Genomic DNA, 12,581 nt, shown 5'->3' with positions numbered 1-12,581 from the left:
TATATATATATACTGTGTATATATGTGTGTGTGTGTGCTTCCAATTTTTTTTATTTTTGGGTAATCAACATTAATGATCAGGAATAATTGTTATTTTCCATCAATACTGTAATTGTAATCATGATTTGAGTAAGGTATATAAATGGCCCGGAATGAGTAAGCACTATTCTATGTACATTTTGAATATCCCCAGTGCCAAGCCATATTACTGAAATTTATAAATGCAATAATTATCACATGGCGGTGTTTTTTATCTGTTAAATTGCCTGGAGGCGTCCAGCCAAAGATAACCTAATCAAGCTTATCGACACCTGACGTAAGTTATTTTGATTGCATCACTCTAGAGTCTAGAGTAAACATTGCATCGCTTGGGGACATGTTTGCGGAATGAGAAACTTCCATTGCGTCATTTACATTCATTTATTGTATAATTTATGCTCATACTTTGCAATAAAGGGTTATATGTATTTTGTAAGCTCAGAAATCATCATCATCTCCTCCTACGGCCATTGACGCAATCGGCCTCGGTTAGATTTCACCAGTTGTCTCTATCTTGAGCTTTCAGTTCAATACTTCTCCATTCATCATCATCTACTTCACGCTTCATAGTCCTCAGCCATGTAGGCTTGGGTCTCTCACTCTTATAGAGTCTTGTGGAGCCCAGTTGAAAGTTGGGGGAACTAATCTCCTCTTGGGGAGTGCAAAGATCATGGCCAAACTATCTCCATCTACCCCTCACCATGATCTCATCCACATAAGGCACCTGAGTAATCTCTCTCATATAGTTTCATTTCTAATCTTGCCATTTTACTCCACATATTCTTCTGAGGGCTTTGTTCTCATATACATTGCGGAAATTTATATACGTGATTTGTGTAATATCGGGTAGAGCCTACTTGCGCTGTGTAGGCCTTGATGTGAAACATACATTTTAAAAACTCCAGCACTGATTATAAAGTTAGACGCGAGTCTTATTCCTTCTAGAACACGCTTGAAAAAAAAAAAAGTCAATACATAATATTGTTTTAAATCATTTTCATGTTTCATGTAAGATTAGACTATTATATATGTAGAAGAAAGAAAATAACTTGAATAATTGATAGGTTTAGACAATTATACTAAACAATAAACGACAAATTATCAAATTAGAAACTTCCTTTTTTCCTTTTCAACTTGTTAATTGTATCAGTCACACGAATCTCTCTCTCTCTCTCTCTCTCTCTCTCTCTCTCTCTCTCTCTCTCTCTCATTTCGTCTTAGTCCCCTAATCAGAAACAATCGTATAATGTCCCTTTGTGCAATTCAGAAACTGAATATGCAAATCAAATTTCTTTAAAATGTAAAACATTGATGGCAATCGGAATAATTTTGGGTCTCAAGGACGTTGGTCGGAATTTTAAAACAGTGAGGATTTTATCTTGATATATGTGAAAGGTTATTTTTTTTTACTAGAATTTAATGTTAAAAATAGAAAGAATTTTACCATTCGGAAATATTAGAAAGATTTTCTAGATTGAAAAGCACAACTAAAAGGTCATGAGGTGTGTGCATGTGTTTAAAGAAAGGTTGATTTTATTTTCAGATGTAGACTCATAGTAATTAAGAATAGATGTGGTTATGCGTTGTTGAAGCTGTGGGGAAGAAACTAACAAGTAGTTGGTGTATTAAGCAAGATATGAACACTTTAAAGGCCGCTCATGAGTGGCAGGGACAAGGGAGAGTGACATTGCCCTATCGAAGATGACAATGCCCGAGAGACTGACCATATATACATATGATCAGCACCCAAGTTAGGACCAGGGAGGGCCAGACAATGACTGCTGATGACTTAGCAGATAGACCTATAGACTCTCCCAAAACCCCCATTCTTAGCTGATTGAAAGTGAAAATTACGTAGAAGAAAAATATAAAATTTTTAGAGAATCATGTGGTGAAACAGGGAAAAATCTTGATAAACACCCGATCTCCAATTATAAGATGCCAAAGAGATAGCAATCCTGTTTAGATGGATTGAACGGCTTGAAGAGTTTGAATATGTAGAATTGAAGATGGTCAAAAACTCTTGTATTATGTACGAGTAGATTAAGATAGAAAGGCGGTTGAAGTTAGAACTGGGATTGTAATTTGACGAAGCCATTTTTCTCTTTTAAAACATAAATGTACGAAAGACGATTAGAGTATTATATTGACTTGAGATTATTAAATTTACTCTGAAGAGCATAATATTTATTCTAAGAAATAAGGTAAATAACGGGAGGGTTGATAGGGGAAGAACATTGGGGATGACATGGATTTAGAAAAACAGAATTATGGTTTAAGTGAAGGAGAAAAGTCAAGGGTGCTGAATATTTGTCTAGAATAAGCAGAGTATAATAGAACAACAGAGACAAGATAAGTATCTGGAACATGTTTGTTATGTAAACTAGGGGTTGACCGTTAAGTGTTGTTATCAATAATGTTTTAAATGAAGTCTGGAAATAGAGAAATACTTAAGAGGGGTATGGTTATAAGTCAGGAATAAGTGTATGGGTCTGACTTTTGCTGGCATTGGTAAGGTAATTGTAGGTGACATGTGGAAAAATGTGCATGTACTGGTGAAAGATTATAAGATAAATTTAAACATCAGCGTAATTAAGTATAATATTGAGGATAGAGAATAAATGCTGATGCACTTTATGAAAGAATCAGTTGATTGAGGTGGGTACTTTGGATTGAATTATAGAGGCGATTGATGAAAAGAGATGCTATGTTTTTTTTATATGATATTTAAGCAAGAGATGTAGCATACTGACAGAAAAATGTTAAAGGTAAGCTAATTACCTCCGCCAACGAAGTTGGGAGGAGGTTATGCTTTCGCCCCTGTGTGTTCGTTTTTCTGTTTGTGAACAACTTCCTGGCTACAATTTTACTCGCAGAGTAGTGAAACTTTCAGGGATTAATTGTTATGTTGAGACGTGGAAGTGATTCAATTTTCAAAGTCTTAGGTCAAAGGTCATGGTCGAACAAAAGGTATAGCGAATTAACCTTAGCCTTAATCCCAAGTTCGCACATGGTTGTCACACGCTTCAAATACGCCTACTGTCTAAATTGATTCTGGGAAAGGCAATCTGTCGGAGGTCTGCACTCTCAGAGTGCTTGTCTAGTTTTATTATGTTGACTACACCAATATATGGTAAAAGTTTAGTGTTTGTCAAATAAAATGGATACTAGGTAATGGCAAAGCACAGATTTGGGAAAAGGATATCAGAATTTGACATCCATGCAGTGTAGTTTTGCGTTCGAGGTAGAGAGAGACAGAGAGAGAGAGAGAGAGAGAGAGAGAGAGAGAGAGAGAGAGAGAGAGAGAGAGGGGCGCAGTCTGTTCTCAATCACTGAAGGGAAATTTTTTTTTATTGTAAATGTGTCTATATATATTACAATAGGTGATATAAATGATGTGGATGTGTATATAGCATGTGTGTGAATGTTTGTTTGCAATGTTTCTTGTAATTTATTTGCAATTAAGTTTATGATTTATAGCAGGTTCACATTTAAGCACACTGTTCTCTGAAATAAGACTTTAATAACATTGTTTCCTAACAGAGGACACGGCAACCGATTCAAGAATTTCGATTGCAAAGTGGAACTGGTGTCATAATTGTTTTCATTTAGAACGGTAAACATCATGGCTTCTTATTGTGTCGTGTCCTTAAAAAAAAACATTTGTACCCAACTTTGTCTCTCTCCACGTGTGTATGCGTGTATATATATATATATATATATATATATATATATATATATATATATATATATATATATATATATATAATGTTGTGTATATATCAGTGTATACAGTATATGCACATAACAACAATAACTGCAGCCGCTTCTAATCCACTGTAGGATAAAGGCCTCAAGCATGTTCTTAGTCATGTATGGAGCTTGACCATTTTAATCACCACGCTAGCCACTAAGAATTGGTGATGATGGGAGACACTAGTCTGAGATCGTCCACATTGTAGGTGACCCTAACTAAAGTCCATTTCTTTTAGCGAGTCATATTTGCACCGACTCTCAATGGTGCCCTTTTAGCTCGGAAAAGTTTCCTGGTCGTTGATTGGTTAGAATTATCTTGTCCAAACAATCAGCGATCAGGAAACTTTTCCGAGCTAAAAGGGCACCGCTGCGAGTCGGTGCAAATATGACTCGCTAAAAGAAATAGACTATAGTACAGCTTTGCTGATCATGGTGATACACAAACCCTTTCACCGCGTTAAGGTATCCTCACTCATAAAAAGGGATATATTTAATATATATATATATATATATATATATATATATATATATATTATGTATATATATATTATGTATATATATATATATATATATATATATATATATATATATATACTGTATATAATATATATATATGTATACTGTATATAATATATATATATGTGTGTATATATGTATATGCGCGTAAAACACACAGGGAAGCGTGTTGCTCATATGCAAAATAACCACAGGGAAATTGAAATGGTAAATATGGAATTAAGTCCTGACTAGTGTCGTGATACTTCCAAAGAGGACTGAAGAAGTATCTCGAAACTAGTCTGGACTTAATCCTATATTTGCTATTTGATTTTTCTTGTGGTTTTTATATATATATATATATATATATATATATATATATATATATATATATATATATATATATATATATATATACACATATATATATATATGAATGAGTATGTATGTGTTCAACATGCCTAAGACATATCACATGATATAGAAAGCGTGTTAAAGCTACGTTTTCTCTAAAAAGTATACTTACTGTGCATCCACAACACTTGGCAGTTACCTTTCGACCGGAGTCCCAAGGAAAATTTTGCACGAAATGCCCAGTGAGGACGCAAACGTGTGTACCTCACTCCACGATAGGTAAACGCCGAGTGACTGATCGATCATGGTCTCATGGATGAGGTTACGCAGTAAAGCCGTGTCAGAAGTTGCCTCACACGCTCATGATGCCGTTTTTTGGTCTTTACTTCGTTTAGGTATATTCAACTTGCTGTAATGGTATATTGTTTATTCAGTGTCGTTAATACTTAATACGGATATTTGAATACGTTTGATAATTTAAACTTCCGTAAAGGAAAACTGTTTTGAAAAATAACGCATTTCAATTAGAATCTTAAAAGATTTTGATACGAGTATTGCGTCATTTCTGGAAACCATCAGATTTAACCAGGCAACGGGAGAGATACTAAAGAATGTCGACATTGGAATTTTTTATATATTAATTTTTATGTTAATAGTATAATTATATATGATCAATTAATTGATTTTGTATTGGGAAATAAGGCTAAAAACAAATAAAAATTCTCGACTAAGGCTAAAAGAATTGGCTTCAGGCAGAAAATTTTTGTAACCGAAGAGCTTTCGAATAAAAGGGGGGGGGGGGGGGGCAGTTCATCGGAGTGAGTTGACCTTGTACAAGGTCAAACATTGTTAAATATCTAAAAGTCACATTGGTAGAATATAAAGTAAGACATGTTTCAGATACAGGTGATTTCTGCATATAACACGTTTTACATATCGAAAAGAAGATAAAGAGAAACACTTTCACAATTAGTAATACATACTTGTGTGATTAAATGATTATAAGTTTGATGCAGATCATTATTTTGTAAGTTCATTTATTTGACCCTGTAATCAATTAGAGCTATCAGTAAACCCACTTTTTAGCCGTTTTCCTTACATCTTAGAGTTCTCTTGAAGGTACACTCGGGCATCCTATTCTATCTTATTTCTCTTCCTCTTGTTTTGTTAAAGTCTTCATAGTTTATATGGGAAATATTTATTTTAATGTTGTTACTGTTCTTTAAGATATTTTATTTTTCCTTGTTTCCTTTCCTCGCTGAGCTATTTTCCCTGTTGGAGCCCCTGGGCTTAGAGCATCCTGCTTTTCCAACTAGGTTTGTAGCTTAGCAAGTAATAATAATAATGATAATAATAATTATTTAATATTATTATTATTATTATTATTATTATTATTATTATTATTGTCCAACTTTCAACTTTTCCTTCACAATAAAAGGATGCTGAATGATCTACCAGGTCCCAACGCTATGCCACGTGACCTTAATCTATAAATGTCATCTTAGCCACATTTATTTAATATTTCTCGTTTTCCGGATGGGTTAGTGCCGTCAGTGCACCTCACGTGGTTAACTGTTGGCATTTCTTAAGGTTCTTTTGCAGCGTTCTTTCAACCCCGACTACGCTTACTTTTTATCCTTCTACTTTCTTTCATCATAATGTCTATAGTCCATTTCTTTTATCGAGTCATATTTGCACCGACTCGCAGCGGTGCCCTTTTAGTTCGGAAAAGTTTCCTGATCGCTGATTGGTTGGACAAGATAATTCTAACCAATTAGCGATCAGGAAACTTTTCCGAGCTAAAAGGGCACCGCTGCGAGTCGGTGCAAATATGACTCGCTAAAAGAAATGGACTATAACATCTATATCTTTTAAGTCATAGAGGAACGGAACGGGGTTCCCCAGTTTGCTATAGAGCCAAATTTCATGAATTCAATAAAACTATTTCTATCACTTATAAGAAAAAAACATTCTCTGATACGCGAAGACTTGCTAGACTTCTCTACTTTGAATGATGATAGCCTTTTGTAAGAGCACGTTTCTGGCAGCTGTCCTTTATATCATCATCAAAATCAGCATCATTATAAAAGTTAAAGGTGCATGGCTTCAGTTTCATCAGAGTAGATGCTCACCAGAACGTCAGCCGGGCAAGCTCAACCCCCTTCCCCTCTGGTGCCCAACCACAGCAGTGGCCTCCACAGTAAACAGCTTAAACTCACAGTCCTGGGCAGGGATCGATCTGCCGCCATGCGAATGCTAGGCGAACACGTTCCCACTGTACTAGCTAGCAGGCTACACACACACACACACACACACACACACACACACACATATATATATATATATATATATATATATATATATATATATACTGTATATTTATAATCATGAAGTATTTTGTGCCAGGTCTATCTTTACTGAAGCCAGGCATGAGCTGAGTCACTGCTGTCTCAATATATGAGACGGCAGCGGCTGAGTAGTTATCACTCAACCCAGTTCTTTATGCCTTGGTTTTTCTCTCCAATGCATCCCTAGGTCCTCAAAAGTATCTGCTACTTTCATATATACTTTTTTAATACTTTTCTTCACCCCTTTTCATCTCGATCTCTGAGATTTTTATCTTTTGAGTTCTCCATCCCTTTCCCAAATGATACACATCGCATCTCTCCAAATCACTTCCTTATCCAATAGTGGTGTTCCTACTACACGGTGGCCATGAGTCTTGACCATTCCATTACTCATCTTGTTAACATCGTTTTATTTGTTGTTATCCATGTCTCTGCTTCATTAAGAAGTGCACGACCTTGCTCATTTTGAATGTTAACTAGAGGGGCACTCAGTAGAGCGGAGACCTCAGCCGAGGCAGCTTATTTCTCGACCTTGACCTTGACCTTGGACCTTAACATGTATTAATTGGAGCGGATTTTCATACACGCATATATAAATCAACTTTTGAAGTCTGTGATAACGATGTCTATACTTATGGCTAATTACGTGAATTGGACATTTTGCTTGACCATGACCTTGACCTTTGACCTTGAACTGAAATTTAATAATTTCCAGCTTTTTACTTAACAGATAAACCCTGCAAGTTTCATTACTCTACGATTAAAATTGTAGGCAGGAAACTGTCCACAATCAAAGACTCATAAACACACAAACAGGGGGAAAACATAACCTACTTCCAACTTCGTTAGCGGAGGTAATAATGATAGATTTTGCAAATTAATGTTGTAGACAGCATTAAATCTGAAGGAAGCCTTAGAAACAAACCTAGTTGTAATAGTTGCAAGTAAGTTTAATTGCTCATCTGATTGATCAGATAGACCTAATGATTTTCGAAGAAATTTTTGTTTTTATTCCTGTTTTTTTTTATGTTCTGAATATTTTTTGTTGCTATCTGAAATGATTAAGAGTAAAAAAATATGAGCCCGTGAAAGTTGGAATATTCTAATTGATCCCTTTTGAAAAACTATTATAACGCCATTAAAAGAATATCGAATAATTAAGTTAAAAATGGAGAGGAGAGTTGCTTTTAGTTAACCAACCATTCAGTCTTCGTAAAGGAATTATTGGATTTTATTATCTCCGACAACGAAGTTGGAAGGTTATGTTCCCCACCCTCTCCCTGTTTGTGTGTGTGTTTGTGAACAGTTTCCTTGCCACAATTTTAATCTTAGAGTAATAAAGCTGCAGGGATTAACGGTTATGTAAAAATCTGGATATGATTAAAGTTGGAAGGTCAAGGTCAAAGGTCAACGTCACGGTTAAGCAAAATGTCTAATTACGTAATCAGCCATAAGTTTGGACATTGTTGTCATAGGGACTTCAAACGTGGTTCATTTTGTAGTGTATGAAAATCCACGCCAATTAATCCATGTCAAGGACAAGCAAAAGGTCGAGAAATAAGCTGCCGTAGTGGAGGTCTGCGCTCTACGTAGTGCCCCTCTAGTTAAGGCATGTTCTTGTTGAAAATTAGCATTTTGTCTACAAGAAAAATTTATTGTGACTTTTTTTCGAGTGAGTAATTATATGTTCTTTTTATTCAAAGAAGGTCATCATTGGCCGTTGATAAAGAGCAGCCAGCAAAACTCGCAGATGCTGGATATTTTACTTTCTGGTCAAGAATTCTCACTAATATTCCATTTGCAATAGCTTAGCTTCCATAACATAAATTATTAATGGAATTGGATTAAAAATCCACCTTCCCAAATATAGAAGTAAAAGAGTTTTCTGTCAGTTGGTTTAACACCCAGAGCATTATTATGTTCAATAAAGGTTTGTTTCTTGATCTGCTTTTAATAATATTTGGGTTCTTTACTCGTCATCACCCACAGCATTATCGAGGTCAATAAAGAATTGTTTCTTGATCTTCTGTTAATAATACTGGCGTCCTTTACTCATTAACACCCAGAATATTATTGTGTTCAATAAAATTTGTTTCTTGATTTGCTGTTAATAATATTGGGGTCTCTACTCATTAACACCCAGAACATTATTGTGTTCAATAAAGGTTTTTTTTTTTATTGATCTGCTGTTGATATTATTGGCGTCCTTTACTCATTACCACACAGACCATTATTGGGTTCAATAAAGGGTTGTTTCTTGATCTGCTGTTAATAATATTGGGGTCCTTTACTCATTAACACCCAGAGCATTATTGGGTTCAATAAAGGTTTGTTTCTTGATCTGCTGTTAATAATATTGGGGTCCTTTACTCATTAACACCAAGAGCATTATCGAGTTCAATAAAGAATGGTTTCTTGATATTCTGTTAGTAATATTGGGGTCCTTTACTCATTAACACCCAGAGCATTGTTGGGTTCAATAAAGGTTTGTTTCTTGATCTGCTGTTTATAATATTGGGGTCCTTTACTCATTAGCACCAAGAGCATTATCGGGTTCAATAAAGAATGGTTTCTTGATATTCTGTTAGTAATATTGGGGTCCTTTACTCATTAACACCCAGAGCATTATTGGGTTCAATAAAGGTTTGTTTCTTGATCTGCTGTTTATAATATTGGGGTCCTTTACTCATTAGCACCAAGAGCATTATCGGGTTCAATAAAGAATGGTTTCTTGATATTCTGTTAGTAATATTGGGGTCCTTTACTCATTAACACCCAGAGCATTATTGGGTTCAATAAAGGTTTGTTTCTTGATCTGCTGTTTATAATATTGGGGTCCTTTACTCATTAGCACCAAGAGCATTATCGGGTTCAATAAAGAATGGTTTCTTGATATTCTGTTAGTAATATTGGGATCCTTTACTCATTAACACCCAGAGCAGTATTGGGTTCAATAAATAGTTGTTTCTTGATATTTTGATAATAATATTAGGGTCCTTTACTCATTAACACCCAGAATATTATTGTGTTCAATAAAATTTGTTTCTTGATTTGCTGTTAATAATATTGGGGTCTCTACTCATTAACACCCAGAACATTATTGTGTTCAATAAAGGTTTTTTTTTTATTGATCTGCTGTTGATATTATTGGCGTCCTTTACTCATTACCACACAGACCATTATTGGGTTCAATAAAGGGTTGTTTCTTGATCTGCTCTTAATAATATTGGGTCCTTTACTCATTAACACTCAGAGCATTATTGGGTTCAATAAAGGTTTGTTTCTTGATCTGCTGTTAATAATATTGGGGTCCTTTACTCATTTCTGTGTTCAATAAAATTTGTTTCTTGATTTGCTGTTAATAATATTGGGGTCTCTACTCATTAACACCAGAGCATTATCGAGTTCAATAAAAAATGGTTTCTTGATATTCTGTTATAATATTGGGGTCCTTTACTCATTAACACCCAGAGCATTATTGGGTTCAATAAAGGTTTGTTTCTTGATCTTCTGTTTATAATATTGGGGTCCTTTACTCATTAACACCAAGAGCATTATCGGGTTCAATAAAGGTTTGTTTCTTGATCTGCTGTTAATAATATTGGGGTCCTTTACTCAACACCCAGAGCAGTATTGTGTTCAATAAATAATTGTTTCTTGATCTGCTGTTAATAATATTGGGGTCCTTTACTCATTAACACCAAGAGCATTATCGAGTTCAATAAAGAATGGTTTCTTGATATTCTCTTAGTAATATTGGGGTCCTTTACTCATTAACACCCAGAGCATTATTGGGTTCAATAAAGAATGGTTTCTTGATATTCTGTTAGTAATATTGGGGTCCTTTACTCATTAACACCCAGAGCAGTATTGGGTTCAATAAAGAGTTGTTTCTTGATCTGCTGTTAATAATATTGGGGTCCTTTACTCATTAACACCAAGAGCATTATCGGGTTCAATAAAGGTTTGTTTCTTGATCTGCTGTTAATAATATTGGGGTCCTTTACTCATTAACACCAAGAGCATTATCGGGTTCAATAAAGGTTTGTTTCTTGATCTGCTGTTAATAATATTGGGGTCCTTTACTCATTAACACCCAGAGCAGTATTGTGTTCAATAAATAATTGTTTCTTGATCTGCTGTTAATAATATTGGGGTCCTTTACTCATTAACACCAAGAGCATTATCGAGTTCAATAAAGAATGGTTTCTTGATATTCTCTTAGTAATATTGGGGTCCTTTACTCATTAACACCCAGAGCATTATTGGGTTCAATAAAGAATGGTTTCTTGATATTCTGTTAGTAATATTGGGGTCCTTTACTCATTAACACCCAGAGCAGTATTGGGTTCAATAAAGAGTTGTTTCTTGATCTGCTGTTAATAATATTGGGGTCCTTTACTCATTAACACCAAGAGCATTATCGGGTTCAATAAAGGTTTGTTTCTTGATCTGCTGTTAATAATATTGGGGTCCTTTACTCATTAACACCAAGAGCATTATCGGGTTCAATAAAGGTTTGTTTCTTGATCTGCTGTTAATAATATTGGGGTCCTTTACTCATTAACACCCAGAGCAGTATTGTGTTCAATAAATAATTGTTTCTTGATCTGCTGTTAATAATATTGGGGTCCTTTACTCATTAACACCAAGAGCATTATCGAGTTCAATAAAGAATGGTTTCTTGATATTCTCTTAGTAATATTGGGGTCCTTTACTCATTAACACCCAGAGCATTATTGGGTTCAATAAAGAATGGTTTCTTGATATTCTGTTAGTAATATTGGGGTCCTTTACTCATTAACACCCAGAGCATATTGGGTTCAATAAAGAGTTGTTTCTTGATCTGCTGTTAATAATATTGGGGTCCTTTACTCATTAACACCAAGAGCATTATCGGGTTCAATAAAGGTTTGTTTCTTGATCTGCTGTTAATAATATTGGGGTCCTTTACTCATTAACACCAAGAGCATTATCGGGTTCAATAAAGGTTTGTTTCTTGATCTGCTGTTAATAATATTGGGGTCCTTTACTCATTAACACCCAGAGCAGTATTGTGTTCAATAAATAATTGTTTCTTGATCTGCTGTTAATAATATTGGGGTCCTTTACTCATTAACACCAAGAGCATTATCGAGTTCAATAAAGAATGGTTTCTTGATATTCTCTTAGTAATATTGGGGTCCTTTACTCATTAACACCCAGAGCAGTATTGTGTTCAATAAATAATTGTTTCTTGATCTGCTGTTAATAATTTTGGGGTCCTTTACTCATTAACACCAAGAGCATTATCGAGTTCAATAAAGAATGGTTTCTTGATATTCTGTTAGTAATATTGGGGTCCTTTACTCATTAACACCCAGAGCAGTATTGTGTTCAATAAATAATTGTTTCTTGATCTGCTGTTAATAATATTGGGGTCCTTTACTCATTAACACCAAGAGCATTATCGAGTTCAATAAAGAATGGTTTCTTGATATTCTGTTAGTAATATTGGGGTCCTTTACTCATTAACACCCAGAGCAGTATTGGGTTCAATAAAGAGTTGTTTCTTGATCTGCTGTTAATAATATTGGGGTCCTTTACTCA

General features: G+C 34.9%; 1 protein-coding gene and 1 long non-coding RNA gene across 4 annotated transcripts in view; one reads left to right on the top strand and one right to left on the bottom strand.

Moving 5' to 3' along the window:
* TrpA1 (Transient receptor potential cation channel A1) overlaps positions 1 to 4,923 on the bottom strand; it is a 279,964-nt gene extending 275,041 nt beyond the window's left edge. Inside the window, exon 1 of one of the 2 annotated variants that reach the window (XM_068393457.1) lies at positions 4,817 to 4,923. Coding sequence is in view for 1 of the 2 variants with exons in the window: in XM_068393455.1 (XP_068249556.1) it covers positions 4,817 to 4,823 (7 nt within the window). In the remaining variant the exon portion in view is untranslated. The remainder of the gene's footprint in view (positions 1 to 4,816) is intronic. The other variant, XM_068393455.1, reaches the window with a different exon arrangement.
* Positions 1 to 12,581, top strand: part of LOC137658564 (uncharacterized) — a 133,861-nt gene that overhangs the window by 14,926 nt on the left and 106,354 nt on the right. The window lies entirely within an intron of this gene.

This window comes from Palaemon carinicauda, chromosome 19, assembly GCF_036898095.1.
Source record: "Palaemon carinicauda isolate YSFRI2023 chromosome 19, ASM3689809v2, whole genome shotgun sequence".
NCBI lineage: Eukaryota > Metazoa > Arthropoda > Malacostraca > Decapoda > Palaemonidae > Palaemon > Palaemon carinicauda.
The sequence above is the reverse complement of the archived record's forward strand: the minus strand, read 5'-3'. Positions and strand labels throughout refer to the sequence as shown.